Source organism: Marmota monax, unplaced genomic scaffold, assembly GCF_021218885.2.
Source record: "Marmota monax isolate L192 unplaced genomic scaffold, Marmota_monax_Labrador192_F-V1.1 WCK01_AAM20220418_F8-fsc00207, whole genome shotgun sequence".
Taxonomy (NCBI): domain Eukaryota; kingdom Metazoa; phylum Chordata; class Mammalia; order Rodentia; family Sciuridae; genus Marmota; species Marmota monax.
Genome location: NW_026692713.1, coordinates 2,340,395 through 2,356,926, shown reverse-complemented (window position 1 = coordinate 2,356,926; position 16,532 = coordinate 2,340,395). Strand labels below are relative to the sequence as shown.

Here is a 16,532-nt window from a genome sequence, read left to right as displayed (position 1 = left end):
GATATGGACTATCCCTGGTTTCAGGCATCTGCCAAGAGTTTTGAAATGTATCTCCCATGAATAAGAGGCAACTACTGTAATGCAGAATATAGATCTTGTCTTGCAGTGATGATGCTAAAGAGATCCTAGGCCCAGACATGAAGCCAGCAGGGAGCCTTGATTAATTTAGCTTCTTTGCCCAGTCTCCTATTTAGGTACAGAACCTCAAATAAACCCATCTTCCAGGCAGTGCATCAATTTTGTTTTAGCCATATTTCCTGAGAAGCAGATCTGCATTTTGACACCTGACTTTAAACAAAGATACAGATGCCAGTCCCTCACTTCATATGAAATATCTTATGTCCTGTTACCCTATTAGAAGCCAGACTCCCAGATTCCTTCCCTGCTATCTCCAGTGCTCTGATGCCTTGTGGCTTCTGTACCATCTATTACATTGACCTTATGCCTTGTTTCTGTTCTCAAAGATATTTATTTATTTTTTCAAACTGACTATGTCTTAGAGAGCTCCTTTTTCAAAATTTTATCTGTCACTGTGATGTATTTGGGGTAGAGTTATGTGCTAAAGTAAGATGATTTCTTGAAGGATGTCTTAGAGCTTTTTTCATTGCAAGCCATAGAAATGACCTCTGGAATTTGCATGTAGAAAGTCTGGGAAGTAGTTCATGAGGTGGAGGGATGTGACCAGAATAGATCTGGGCATTTGAGCAGCAGGAGCTAATGGACATGCTCTGTTCCCAGGACGAATTCCTTGACTTTTAATCATTTTCAGTCATTTTATCACTTTTCCTAAACAGTTGAATTTGGGGAAAGAATATTCCTTTGGCCATTCATCTTTCTTGGGATAACTTGATTGACAGTTGACCTAAGAATATGTGTAATGAATGGGGGATAAAATTGGGGTATGGTTTTCAGAAGGAGGGATATGGATGTTGGGCAGAACAAACTGTAGGTGAGCATTCTATTTGGCCACTGAAGTGGTGTGAAAATAATAATAACAGTTGATACATATCATATATTTTCAACTCTTTACTATGTGTCAAATACTGTTCTGGGTCCCTTCTACCTGATTCGCTAATCCTTACCACATTCCATGAGGCATGTCTTATTTTCATGCCATTGATTAAGATGATGAGATTCAGAGACATTAAGTAACTTTCTGAAAGTCACGTAGTTGGGGATTCACACCCGGTTGACTATGTCTAGTCCTTTGAGGCCCTGACCCTCACTCTCTCTGGACTCAAGTGCTTCCTCATAAGGTTGTTGTAAGAACTAAGTGAGGTAAGGAGAGCACTGAGCCCATGGTGGCTACTTTATGCCCAGCCACATTGGTCAAAGTGGGTCTGATTGGGACTTACTAGGTTTTCTCCATACGTGGGGAACGGGAGAGAACAATGAAAGCTGTTTTGTCTTTGGATATCCAAGGAAACTTCTAACATAACAGGAGGGAAATCTCAACATCTGGAGGCCAGAGTGGAACTATGTTACAAATTATCTACCTCTGCATGCTGTTTGTCACTTCTCTTTCCAGCCAAAGTGCAAAATGAAAATATCCTGTGGGCATTTCCTTTTCAGAACTGCGGGACCCAGAAAGGCCAGAGAAAACAGATGCTACAGCTTTATTGCAGATGATCCTGAAAACCAAACTTTATGCTTTTCCTGATGGTAGAAGTAATATATATCCTTTGAGCACAAATGAGAAAGTACAAAAAAACAAAGAAGAATAAACACTGACTTTTACCGATGACTTACCAGTGTACCAGTGGGCGGTTATCTTTGTAGACTTTTATTTTGTCCTCATGATAGTCCCAGGGGGGAGGTGTTATTACCACCTCCATTTTATAGGTGAGAAAACTGAGAAGTGAGAGTCCGAGTAATTTCCCAGTAACTCAGTAAGAGGGGAGCTGACATTCACATCCCAGCTCTGACTCTCCACCCCTGACCATGCAGATTTCGAGTTAACAAAGAAAGCAGCAAGTGTGTCTTTTTTTCATGCTCCATTTCATAAAATGATACAGACACTTTTATATGAGCAACCTTGAAAACATTTTTCAAAAATACAAGTGTGTCCCAGATTGTCTTGTTCATAAAGAGACTGGGGCACTTTTTGCTGGGATCATAGCCTCCGAAATGTGTGTTTTGAACAACATGGCAGCCATCCGTGCTGGGTGGGGTCGGGACTCCTACAACATGCAAGTCCTGCTGTCTGGAAAACAGCAACAGTTGCTGTGGCAAACTGAGCAACATATACGAAAGGGAGCTATTTTCCCAAACATATCATAGCTACAATCATTTTTCTCAGGAAAACCTTCACAACATATACTTTTTTCCTTTGCCAAAAGCCCTAACATGTTCTAACACCTTTTCTACTTCTAATTAAGTGAGTCCAAGTGTTCTCAGCCACCTCTGCTGCTTTCTCCCTTGTTTACCAGCAACCCCCTACAGGAGCCATTTTCTCTGCTCAGTCTGGGCCACAGAGACCAGGATTTGAGCCCTGTCTCTCCCCCTAGCTAGCCTTGGGCCTGTGGGCTGTTGCCTTCACTGTTGAGCTACTGTTTGTCTCATACAATCAACATAGCTACAAGAGAGAAATTTGTTTTCATCACAAAGAAATGATAAAGAGTTTGAGATGATGGGTAACCTAAGTGTCCTGAGTTGATCAATACACAATGCATAATTGGACTAAAACATCACACAGCACCCCCACAAACATGCACATGTCAGCTTTTTAAAAAGCCCAGATAATAAAGCTTGTTGCTCACAGGTTATAGAGAATTCATGATTGTATATGAAGAGCTTGGCATGGTTACCTCAGTCAAAACAGGCAACAGCTTCCAGAACTGTGGCCTATGTTCCCTGGAATGGAGTCAAGGGGAGGAGTTGACTGAAGAGAAAACTGAGGGAAGGGGGAGGCTGAGGACATATGGGGAGCAGGGAAGGGCTAGACTAGGTGGATGAGACAGAAAAGACCCTCGGGGGTAGGATGAATCCAAGGAAGACTTTTTTCTTTAAGTTTTTTTTTTTACTTTTAATTGACACATAATAATGGCACATACTTATGGGCATGGTGATGTATATATATATACATTGTGAAATGATCCAACCGAGCTAATTAATATATCCATCACCTCAAACTTTTGTAATTTCTTTGTGATGAGAGGATTTAAAATCTTGTCACTTAACTATTTTGAAATACGCAGTACATTATTGTTAATTACATTTATCCTTTGGGTTTGTCAGTGAGTATGAAGTTACAGTTAAATAAGAGGTATAAGTTCTGGTGTTCTGGGAAACACTTTTAGAGCATTTGCTGTGAGTATGGAATAGAAAAGCCTTCTCTTTTCTCCCTGGAGGGTCTTCTACAAATTCTGCTCTGTGTACAGAGGCCGTGAGAGAGTGGACTTATCTGGAGGTGCCCGAAATGAGGGGAATGGCCATAGCTCCTATAGGAGTAGGTGATTGATTCAAGTTCCAGACTGGAGCAGGATGTGCCTGGAGCTGCAGGGAGCTGCCCCAGTTTCTGTGTGAAACGTGGCCCGGGATCTGCACTTTGCTCTGGGTACCAGATGATTTCATCTTGCTGAGCACCCACTGTTGTGCTTAGTGATGGATTTAGTGAAAAACATTTCGGTTCTAAATAATGGGAAATTTAATTCATTCTAACCTAAGAAAAGTTATGGCCTGGGGAAGGTGGTGCTCTGATTGGCCCGACATGAGTCTCAGCAGCAGCAGAGCTGGGCATGGAGTCCCAGGGACCATGTACACTGAGTACACCACTGTCCACCACAGTGGTCAAAGTATAGAACCGAGTCTCCCCATACCACAATCACAGAGATTTTCCAGCTAGCAGGACCCAATGGGGGCAGTTTCTTCCAACGGGTCATCAGATCCCCAAGGAAGATACTGAGAAGCTGTAAGCAACAATGTGAACTACACACTCTCCCCCCAAGGCATTTAGACACTTCCCAACATGCTTTTTGAATCAAGAATGCCTGCTGCCCCTCAAGCAAGTATAGGGTATCTGTTCAGGCCAGCAGGGTGGAATATTAATTGCCTTCAGGTGTTGATCCATTTTATTGTGGAGAATTGATAGGCAACACATGCTGTGATAGGCTCTGGGGAAGAGGCACAAGGATGTAAAAGATGACTTGAATGCTGCTTTGAGGTGCTCTCTGACCCTCCCAGGAGACAGACACACAAATGCAAAGTGGTAGGCATTCACTCAGCCTATGTAGCATGAGGGCTGCAGGAGACCAGAGGAGGAGCCCACCATTCTGTTGGGGGAGATAGGCTGAAGAAAGATGACACCAAGAGAAGTTTGAGTTGGGCAGCATCTTACCTGGTGAAGCTGGGATGATGGGAGGGCAAAGACCTGTACATGTATAGGGTCCAGCTGCTGGTCTCTTAGAGCTGTGGGGTGGGCAGTGGGCCAGTTAAGCCAGATCATAAAGGGTCCTTTCTTTATAACCAACTGAAGAGTTTAGACCTGATTCTAAAGCCACTTAGGGATGTCTTGGTCAAGGTCTATCATTGTGGGCATTAAAGTCGACTCTGGCTGAGACAGGTCAAAAGGGAGTTGTTTGAAAGGAAACCAGGAGAATCAATTACCAAGAAATCTGGAGAAAGAAGCTGAATAAGAGACAGGGACAAGGAGAAGCTCTGAAGCCAGAGGGACAGCCCAAGTCACACCACAAAGTCAGGCCTGGGATGAGCCTACAGACATGACTATCAAGGTCAAACATGGCAGCTTGCACCATGGACCATGGTGGGACGTCAAGGTCATAGCATGCATGGTTGGTATGCTTTCCCAGGCTACACCCAGAAACCAAGCATAACTGTCACTGCCAGAATCACAGATTGCATCATCCATTCTTTCATTGTCCTCATGCCACAAGTCCCAAAGACAAGGTGTAGGGCAGGTGCACCCAACTGACCAAGTAGGCCATTTGCTCCTGTCACTCAAGACTCTGCTTCTACCAAGATGCATAATGTGAGGAGGTCTCCACATATAACATGATGACAGGAAGCTAAAAAAGATTATTTTAGCAATCCTGTGGAGAGTGGTTCACAAGAGACCACAGAGACTGAATCACAAGCTAGGAATTGAGTGAAATAGTTCAGGTAGGAGATGTTGCAATTCCAACCTAGTGCAGAAGCATGGTATTATCAAGTGCTGTAGTTTGGATCTGAAGTGACTTTTAAAGGTCCATTTATTAAGGGCTTGAACCCTACAGAGGTGTTATTGGAAGGTACGGAAGGTAATTAAGCCTTTAAGAGGTGGAGCTTAGTGGCAGGTGTTCTAGTCATTGGGGATGTGGGACCAAAGTCCCTTTCTCCTCCTTTCTTTTGTTCTCTGGCCTTGAGATGAATGATTGGCTCTGTCACGCACCCTCACCACGGTGTGCTGCCTTGCCACAGGCCTAAAAGCAATGAGGCCAATTGATCAGAGCCTACAGCTCCAAAATTGTGAGCCCAAATAAACCCTTTCTCTTTGTGAGCTGATTATCTTGCCTATTTGATATTGTGATGGAAAGCTGGCTAAAACATTGAGGGAAGGACAGATTGGTGATCTTTCAGGAGGAATAATATGGTAAAGGAGTAATTGTGACTGTCCCCAACTTTCCAAACTAGGTAGATCATTGATCATAACTTTAATTAATGTGGGGGTTGTAGTTGGGAAAAAGAGCATTGGAGAGAAGATGTATTGGTTTTACTATGAGTCGTCTGTGAGTCAACTGTTGTTTGTGGCTACTCAGCCTCTCTTCTTTCTTACTCTGGAAACAGATCCACCATTCATTTTCTCCTGGAAAACTAATTCCTTTCCCACTATCAATTCTGTTGGTTCTAATAGGATTGAGTTTCCATCCTCTCTACCCCAGAAGTGAACATGTGGTTCAGACCTGGCCAACTCAGGTCACAGAGATTGGTCTTAAGTGGACACAGGACTGATCCAATCTGAGCTGATAAAAATCAGGCTGTGCTTTTATTGGCACTCTTGGGAAGAAAAGCTATTCTTTCTATTCAGGTTTCTCAGCCAGTGAAATGTCAGCCTGGGCCTGCTGGTGGCTGTCTTGTCACTACTTGGGGTGAGCTTGCCTGAGAACAAAGTCAATGCTGAGGACAGCAAACAAGCAGCGGAGACAGAGCCCTGCTATTGCTTATTGATCTCTTGTGTTCAGTTATGCTAGAAACTGGACTTTTCAGTTATACTAATCAATATATTTTTTTATTTCTTGAAGCCAATTGCAGTGGGCCTAACCCATTTGAAGAGGAAAATTTCCTGACTTGGCCATTGAGATTTGGAATTTTGTGCTTTACAAAGGAGTCAGGGCTAGAGAAAGATCTCAGGAAGTTAGAGCTGAAACTGTGGGTGTGACCTCAGGATGTACGGGGGAGAAGGTGGTTGTGGAAAGACCCACAAGATGGGCCAATATTTGGGAAATACATCCAGAAACACCTCTAACTTCAAAGCACTGAAACCTTCTTATAAAGTCCTGGAAACTTCTTATAAAGGGCTAATGTTTGTAGCAAATTGAGAGAAACATTAAAATAGTTAAAAACGGTAAGGTTCTATTGGATGTTTTGGGAGCATTTTACAGAAAAAGGGAGAATAGATGACTCTTTAGAGACAGTTTCCAGAGTACCTCTACTCAAATGCCACTGTGCTGCCTAGATTTAGTGCTTCTCTGCTGCTTTCTTCAGAAAGTACAGCAATCAACAAGTAGTTTGGATATTTTTCCATTGTGAGTTGAGGCATCGAACTCATTTAACCCATCTTCCCAGTGATGCTGAGTGAATATTTAAATGACTGGCACATTTTGGGGGGTGTACTGGGATTAAATTTAACCACCGAGCCACATACCCACCCTTTTTATATTTCATTTTGAGGCAAGTTCTTGCTGAGTTGCTTAGGGCCTTGCTAAGTTGCTGAGGCTGGCTTTGAACTTGCAATCCTTCTGTCTCAGCCTCCTGAGACTAGCACATTTAAGTTTTTCCCCACACTTTTTATTGGTTAATTTTAGTTGTACATATTGATGGGATTTACGGTTACATATTTGTACATGCACACAATATAACACCATAATTTGGGAGATGGTCATATTTTAAAAATAAGAATTAATCAACTCTTGGAGTTGCTCTGAGCCTCTTTTGGTGTTATTTAGGCTCTTGCTTAAATTTTGTTCATTTTTGGAATAGTTGCATGAACCTGGTTTGTTTTATATGGGTACTATAGCTGGATTATGTTTATTGTTGTTGAGGTAGAATCCCAGAAGTTTAGTGTTGAGAAAGTTGCAAAAATAGCTCTAGCCCCATTCTAACAACTAAAGGGGATAGAACAAGAAAATTTAGACTTGGGGTCCTAAGCTTGGACATGGACTCTACCCGCAAGCTTGGCCACTTTTTACCTAAATGTGCCAGCCTCAGTAAGTACCTCACCTCCACTAAAGCTCAGTTTCTTCATCTGCTATATGAAGAAAACATTGCATGGGGCTGTGTAAGGCTCTTGCAAGGGTTCAATGGCATTAGCCACATCAGGTGATCACATCAGCTTATGTATAATAGGCAAGGGTTGATAATTGATAGACATCACAGTAGAGGAGTTCACTTCTTGGCTTTGACAATTTTTTATTGTATACTAACAAAGTTCCCTGTGCTCACTGTAAAGATTTCAAACTATATAGAAGTATATAAAATAGAAAGGAAAGTTTCTCTACTGCTCTCCTATTTCTTTAATTTGTTCTTGGATAACTCTGGCAATAACATTCTTTCTGATATATTTTTCCTTGTGCAAACGTGTGTACATTCACTACATACAAACTGTTAATGTATTTGGGAACCAGTACACAAAAATGGGTTGTTTTAGTTAGATTTTTTTGTTATGACCAAAAGACCTAACAAGAACAATCTAAAGGAGAAAAAGCTTATTTTAGTCCATGATTTCAGAGGTTCAGTCTATAGTCAGCCGACTCTATCGTTAGGTCCAAAATGAGGCAGAACATCATGGCGGAAGGGCATGGCAAAGGAAAGCAGCTCAGGACATGACAGCCAGGAAGCAGAGAGAGCCCTGCTCATCAAGAACAAAATATAAACTTCAAAGTCATGCCCCCAGTGACCTACTTCTTCCAACCACACCTATCCGCCTATAATTACCAGTGAGTTAACTCGTATCCATGTATTAATGCACTGATTAGGTATCAAAAAGGAATCCCTTATTCTTTAGCCATCACCTCTGAGTCCCCCTTCTGTTAGCCCTATACAATTACTTTCTGTCTCTGCATATTTGCCTATTTGGACATTTAATATGAATGGATTCATATGATATGTGGCCTTTTATAATTGGCTTCCTTGACTTACCATAATGTTTTCACGGTTCATTCCTGTTGTTGCATGTCTCAGATATTTGTTCCTTTTTGTTCTAGAGTAGTATTCCATTGTAAGGAGACACCACATTTTGCTTTTTCATTCATCAGTTGATGAACATTTGGGTTATTTCCAACTTTTGGCTATTATAAATAAATGCTGCTTTAAGCATTTATGAACAACCTTTTGCATCAATACATTTTCTTTTTCTCTTGGGCATATAACTAGGAAGAGAATTGTTGGGTCATATGGTAATTGTATATATTCCTTTTATAGGAACTGCCAGACTGATTTCCCAAATAGCTGCCCAATTAATAGTCCCACCAGCAATGAGTGTATAAGGGTTCTGATTTTTTTCACAGACTCAACAACATGTGTTGACTGTATTTGTCAGTTTTGCATTACTACAATGAAATACTTGAGGTAACTAAGATACTTAGAGAAAAGGTTTATTTAGCCCAAGTTTTGGAGGTTAAAAATCCAAACAGCATAGCACAGGTTGGGCAAGGGCCACCCTCTGACTGCATCACCTTATGGCACATGGTATGGCAACGGTAAGAGTGTGTGTCAGAAGCAAGAAATTACATCTCTATAAGGGCAGTTGGGGAAAAACTCAAGCTTTATAACAATCCTCTTGAAAGAACCACCAAGGAGTACCTTCTGAGGGCAAACATACAGTCATCTAAGGACTTCATTAGACTCCACTTATCAAAGATTCTATAGAGCACTTCCCAATAGCATCACCCTGGACACAAGACTTCAATCTGGGAGTTACTCAGACCATACCAAACCAAAGCATTGACTGTTTTTGGTAAAAGTCATCTTAATGGTGTAAAATGGTATGTCATCGTGATTCTTGTCTGCATTTCTCTGTTGACTAATGTAGTTGAGCATCTTTTCATGGGGCCTATTGACCATTTGTATATATATATATTTTCTTTTTTAAGAAATACCTATTCAGATCTTTTCCCCATATTAAAATTGTGTTTTGTCTTTTTGTTATTTAGTTGTAAATGTTCTTTTTATATTCTAGATACAAGTACTTTATCAGATAATATGATTTGCAAGATTTTTCTCACATTTTTTGAGTTTTTACTTTCTTAATGATGTCCTTTTAAGGACAAGTCTTTTTTTTTTCATTTTGATAAAGTCCAATATATATATTTTTATTTTTACTGCTTATACTTTGGGTGTCATATCTAAAAAAAAACTATGGCCAAATATCAGATTATAAAGATTACTCCTAAGGTTTCTTTAAGGGGTTTTATGGTTTGGGCTTATATGTATAGATCTTTCATCCACTTTGAGTTGACTTTTGTATCTGGTATGAGGTAGAGGTCCACCTTCAGTTTTTTGCATGTGACTATACAGCTGTTTGAGCATCTTTTCTTGAGCCAAGTGAATTTTGAATATATATTTTTTCCAAATACTGAATTCTCTCTTTAGTTCAACACTCTTTCAGTTGCTTCTTGGTCTTCATGTCTTCAATGACCCTCTGCTATGCTAGAATCTGGTTTCTCTGTCAAGCTAAACCCAGATGCTTAATTTTTCACATTACTTTTTAATAGCAATATATGTACAATTTTAAATTTAAACACAAACTTAAAAGATAAAAGTGGTGTAGAGTTAAAGGTCTCCCTTTCATTGCTGTCCCACAGCCACCCTAGGTCTCCCTCTTTGGAGGTAGCTACTCCCTGTTTTTTGATATTTTATAGAGATCTAGCTTATATACATATGTTCTTTCTCATTTTTGCATAAACTGTAACATAATATAGATATACTTTACTATGCTCAGGTTTTTTTTTCTTTTTACTTAAAGCAATGTATTTTGGAGATCTTTCCATAACCATACTCCAAAGGTCTCTCATTCTTTTGACTGGACATGTTGACTTCACTGCATGAATGAAGCAGAGTTTATTTAATTGGTCTCTTTTTCATGGATATAGGGCAGCTTCCTTTCATTATTACAAGCCAGGCTCTAAAGAGTTTCTTTTTTCCTATGTAAATAAGTATATGTAGATGTAGAGCTTTAGGATAAGTCGCTTAAGGGGAATAATACTTAATCAAGAGATACATGCTTATAAAAAAGAGATACATGCTTTAAATTTTTTGGCAAATAATGCTAGATGGCTCTGCAGACATTTTATCAACTTATACCACTCCTACTGACTCAGGAATGCCTGTTTCCCACATCCTCACCACAGAGAGTATTGTCACTTTTTGATTTAGTATCTCAGTTTCAATTTGCATTGATCTGATTATAAGTGAGGTTAAACACTTTTTTCCTGTGTTTAAGATCCATTTGTGTATTCTTTTCTGTGAATGGTCTATTTATTTCCTTGCCTTTCTTTTCTACTCCTGTTGGCTGTTAGTCTTCTTATTGATTTGTGGGAATACTATATTGATTAAAAATAAGAGTTGAAAATACTTTTTCCCACAGGTATTTTAATTTTTTAAAATATTTATTTTTTAGTTGGAGGTGGACACAATATCTTTATTTCATTTTTATGTGGTGCTGATGCCTCATGCGTGCTAGGTGAGCACTCTACAACTGAGCCACAACCCCAGACCGATATTTTAATTTTTGATGGCAATTTCTCTTTTTTTGTTTAAACACAAAACCATATTTATTCTTATGGAATTGAATTTATCCATTTATTCTATTATGTCTTTGGTTTTTTGACTCATAATTAGAAAGGCCTTCTTTATTCCAAGTTTATAAAAATTTCAAGTTTATAATTTTATTTATCACACTTAAATATTTGACTCATCTAAAATTTATTCCAGAAGAAGGGTAGGTATAAATCCAGCTTTCCTATAGATAGCTTTCCAATTTTTCTGACAATATTTAGAAAGAATATTCTTCCCTAGTGATTCAACCTTTATCATAAGATATGTTCCTTTGTGTATCAAGTTTGGATTTCTACTCTATTTTTGGCTATTATTACTTATCTATATTTCAATACAAACTCTATAATCATTTTGTTTTATTTTCAAAAAGTCCTGTTGGTATTTTTACTGGGATAACATTAAATTCAGTTTTACTTAGGGCGATTTGATGGTTTTTCAGCAGCATGAGGGAGATAAGATGAGAAGGGTTTTAGAACTGTCTAGAAATGTTCCCAGACCTAAAACAGTTTGTCCTAAGACCAGCATCATAAGCCCTCAATGATGACCAGGTCCCCTTTAATACAGTAGCAGACAATCCGTGAACACCTACCAGAGCCTGCAGGTGGCAGAGGCTGCTGGCCTCCTTCCATTCACCATCCTGCCCAGCTACTTTATTAACAAGGTGTTTTAGCAGTGCGTTGCAACTTAGCTGAACATCTCTAACCTCCAATTCCTTTGGAAGTAGGTTTAGCCATGTGAGTGGAGGATCAAGTGGGGCTTCTGAGAATTCTTAAAAGGGAGTGGGTAAGCTAGGCAAGGTGGTGCACAACTGTAATCCCAGCTACCCAGGAAGCTGAGGTTGAAGGACTGCAAATTGGAGCCCAGCTTGGGCAACATTATGAGACCTTATCTCAAAACAAACAAACAAACAGGGAACATGCCCTTCAAGCCCTTCTTGTCCCTTCCTCTTTCTAGCTGCCTGCAACACACACCTGATGACTAAAACTCAGTATCCATGATGAACCAGAGGGCTCCAAGCTGAGATGCCAGAGCAGAGGGTCAGATGGAATCAGGGTCTCTGGAGACTGAGGAACTCTAGACTTTCATATTCCGTGTTCTTGAGAGAAACAAACCAATAAGATACTTATATCATCTAGGGCTGGGGTTGTGGCTCACCAGTGGAGTGCTCGCCTAGCATGTGCGAGGAGCTGGGTTTGATCCTCAGCACCACATAAATCAATCAATCAATCAATAAATGTATGTGTCCAACTACAATTTAAAAAATTTTTTAAAAAGATATTTATATCATCTATATCTGTATCTGTCTTTATAACTATACTGATGTGGCATTGGCTTCCACAGTTATAAAGGCAGAGATAGTTTCATTATCTTCTATCTGCAAACAGGAGAACCAGGAGAGTCAGTGGTGTAGTTTCAGTCTGAATATGAAGGCCTGAGACCAGGAATACTGGTGCTATAAGTTCCAGTTTGAGTGTACAAGAAGACCAGTAATCCAGTCTGAGAACATTTGGCAGAGAAAGCAAATTCTCTTCCCTCTTCTTGTTCTATTCAGGTCTCCAATGAATCAGATGAGGCTCACTCACACAGGTGAGGAGGAAGTTTGCTTTACTGAGTCCACTGATTTGAGTGTTAATCTCATCCAGAAACACCCTCACAGACATAACCAGAACAATGTTTGACCAAACATCTGGGCACTCTGTGCCCGGGTCAAGCTGATTCATAAGATCAATCCTCAGAACTTCTCACCACTAACTGGTTTCAACTAATGTTATTTTGGATATTTTCTCAACAGGCTGCTGAACTTGATTCTATTCTTCAAGAGCACAGAGGTGGAGAAAAGAGAGTGCCTCATTGCTGAGCTGCTCCTGCAGAGGTGGCAGGGAATAAACCAGCATCTTCAGCTTGTGGCAGGAAGTACCTGCAAGGTTGTACCTGGTGCTGTAGGTCGGGGTGGAGTAGGGGCAGGCAGGGCTATGAGGAGGGTGTGATAGATGAGCCTCTAGGGATCTGAAGGCTTCTGTCAGCCAGAGAATACAGCATGGGTATTCCAAGAGGAAGCAGAACCAGGAGAAGAGCAGAAAAGAGTAAAAGCTATGATTTACTTGGAGGAATTATGAGAAACTTAGAGTAACCAGATCATATGTGTATAGGATAAGTCGTATAGGTCAGTCGTAGGACTTAAAAGTCCTGAAAAACCATAATGAATCTGGGGAACAATTTGTGATACAATATTGGAGCAGTTCCAAAGCTTAAAATAAAAGTTAATGGAAAAAGGAGTGCTTTATAAAAAATTTGTAGCCATGGTTCTTAACCTAGTTTTGCCCATTCAATGTATGATTGCATTGGTATTAGAGGTTGACTGAGGCTGCATATTCATGCCCTGGATATATTATATCAATCTCCATCAGAAGTGTCTGCAGATTGAACAGGCTGAAATCTGATAGTCCTTGGGGAGGTTTTCCTCCCTCTCAATTTCACTTCTTCCCTCAAAAATCACAGTTCCATAGTGCCCTTTTCTCTAAATAAAATACAAAATAGGTCTGGGGATGTGGCTCAGTGGTTGAATGTCCCTGAATTCAATCCCCAGTAAAAGTAAAAGACCCACTAATATAAATGTATATTTTAACAAGTAGATGTGTATAGAAAGGTAAATGATTTTTATATGTATAACCCAAAGTCTGGCCCTGTCTTCTTGGTTTATGGGTACAAGTGAAAGGTTTACCCATAAAACTCCAAATTTGCTCAGAAGTATCCTTCTGCATGGTCGAAGGACAAATCCACATCCTCCAAGGTGCCCCTTCTCTGGACAGAAGTGGTAGGGGCTGGGTGCTCCCACACTCTGGGTGGCCTGCCTGTTTTAACCCACCTCTAGCATGTTCCAGGGCTACTGACTTCTGAGGCCACCACTGCTGCTGTGCTCATGTTGGGAGTACCCTTCCTGCTGGGCTTTGCCTCCACCTGAAGAGTAGACACAGCCTTTGCAAAATAAATCTTTCCATGTCACAGCTCAGTTGTTGCTGTAACTGTTAGCAAGAGCTGGCTGGAGGCTTAGGGACAATCAATCATGCTCAAAGAGCACCAACCACAGGATGATTGCCAGCCTAACCCCAACATATCTCCAAGCTCTGAAAGCAGCTTCCCTCACCCCTCAGGAGTATTTCCAAGCTTTCTAGGTTACCTGGAATCCAGACCCAAGAACATGAAACCAAGAGGGAACAAATAGCCCATTTCACTTATCTAGGACTAGCCTTCCCAGCCCTTCTTAGGCTGATTGATATAGGGCAGCTCCATTTTCCTTGGGGCAAGTGCCCATCTCTATTTGTAGGATGTGGTCGTGTCCTGACACCCCAGTGCCAACTACATCAGAACACAGATGAACTGTGAGCAGCAGAATCACCCAAAGCATGTGTTACAAAGGCAGATTCCTGGATCTTATCCCAAATCTATTAAATCAGAACCTAGGAATGGGACTTAGAATCTGCCTACAGGAGAATGTAAAGCCAGTACATTCCTTAGAGGTAGAAGTTTGGGTCGTAAGTGTTACATATTGGGGGCATCGATAGTACAATTTGGACTGAGCTCCTTCCAACTTGTCACTCCCATGGGAAGAGGGGACTGGGAATTACCATTTTTCTTCGGTCTTCTGGGTCTCAGTTCTTGACCTCCTCTGAAGGACCACTCAAACAAGAACACACATTATCACAGAGATCTGCGACTGTGTATGCAGATGTAGTCTAACACTTCACTAAGAGGCAGTCCCCATCAGAAAATGTGAGCCAAGAGAAGCAGCTCTGCCTAAAATGCCCTCCCCCAATAAAATGCCTTGATCACAGGAACAATAGACTTTCAGAGTCTCAGCTTTTCACGTGTTATTTAAGAGATCTGTACTCTTTGCTTTTTATTTGCATAACCAAATGGTTGGGTCAAGCGGTTTCATTGGAACAAAGAAGTGTCTACACACATCACCATTGTAGACAGGAAGGCTACCAGGGTAGAGAAACCTGTAGACAGGGGAGAGGGACCATGGAATTTATGTGGAAAATGATGCCCATACAATAAGGGGGAGAAGAGAGGTTCAGTGGATTAGACAATGGAGACTGAAGGGAAGGAAGGGGGGATGGGAGTAGGAAAGACAACAGAATACCAGACAAAACTTTTCTATGTTCATATGTGGATACACAACTGGTGTAACTCCACATCATGTAATACCACAGGAATGGGATCCTAATTACAATAAATTATACTCCATGTACGCATAATATGTCAAGATGCACTGTACCGACATGTGTATCTAAAAAGAACAAATAAAAATTAAAAGAAAAAAGAAAATGATGTCTAGACCAAAGAAGTATATTAGAATGAATGATCCACAAATGCGCTTGTTTTTCACTTGGCATTACGTTTTTTTTTTTAAAATTGAGCCAAAAGTTTGAGGGACTGGGGGTATAGCTCAGTGATAGATGCCTAGCTTTCATGTGGTCCTGGGTTGGATCCCCAGTACAGACACACACAAAAAAATGAAGTTTGAAATAGAAATCCAGATTCCTAGCCTTTTTGGAAAAATCCAGAAGATTGATACCACCAGACCAGTTTCCTCCTGCACAGAAAACAGTGGTATTGGAGTTGAGGGGTGGTCACCCCCCCTAAGCCCAGGCACCTGTTCTACTAGTTCATACCATTCCCCCTCCTCCTCACAGTCCCCACAGGAGGCGATATTCGATATTCGTGGTCACTCCTCATGCTTTACCCCTGTTTTCTTATCCTAGCTTAGCACTCAGCCTGTTGCTGCCCGGACTCTGTAAGCCTTAGGGCACAGGGCCCCAGAACAGTGGTTCATAGCTGGTTACACTGAGTGCCTGATTACACCACAGTCTAATATGATCTTTTCCATGATCCTTTTAAATGTTCACACAGTTTGGCAAGAATCTCTCTCCACCCTTTATGTCAGACACCTGGGCTGGTAGTTTCTTGTCTTTCACCTGGATTTGGCCAGCTGATGTGTTTCTCCTGGAAACTTGGCATCCACAAGATGGACACACATTGTCATCTGGGATGTTCCTTCCCTATAACCCTGCAATGCCTGCTAGCTGGAGGTAAATGTCACTAGCTAGAGGTAAATATCTAAAGGAGGAGGATTTAAGCACCACATTTTACTATTACTTTGTCCAGAAGATGTATCAAATGGAGCAGCCTTTGCCACTGAAGGAATGAGGATTCTTTTGGGTTCTTCCCCCATCTCCCTACTACTCCCTATCCCCAGTCCCTCAAACTTTTTTTTTTGGTATTGGGAATTGAACATAGGGTGCTCTACAACTGAGCTACATCCCTGGCCCTATTTCCTTTTTGTTCTGGAACAGGGTCTTACAAAATTGCCCAGGCTGGCCTTGAATTTGTGATCCTCCTGCCTCAGGCTCCTGAGTAGTTGAGATTATAGGCATGCAGTGCTCTGCCCCATTGGGAACTGATTTTGAACACAGTTCTCTTCTACATGGCTTTTTCACGGTATTGGTTAAGATTCTATTTATTTATTTAAGATTTTAAAG

The 16,532-nt window shown here is 40.9% G+C and overlaps 1 protein-coding gene across 1 annotated transcript in view; it reads right to left on the bottom strand.

Moving 5' to 3' along the window:
• Positions 1-5,841: 5,841 nt before the first annotated feature.
• The window catches only part of CUNH10orf53 (chromosome unknown C10orf53 homolog), a 30,413-nt gene continuing 19,722 nt past the window's right edge, over positions 5,842-16,532 (bottom strand). Inside the window, 2 exon segments of the mRNA XM_046446702.1 lie at positions 5,842-6,019; positions 6,021-6,093. Of these exon segments, the coding sequence (XP_046302658.1) occupies positions 5,842-6,019; positions 6,021-6,093 (251 nt within the window).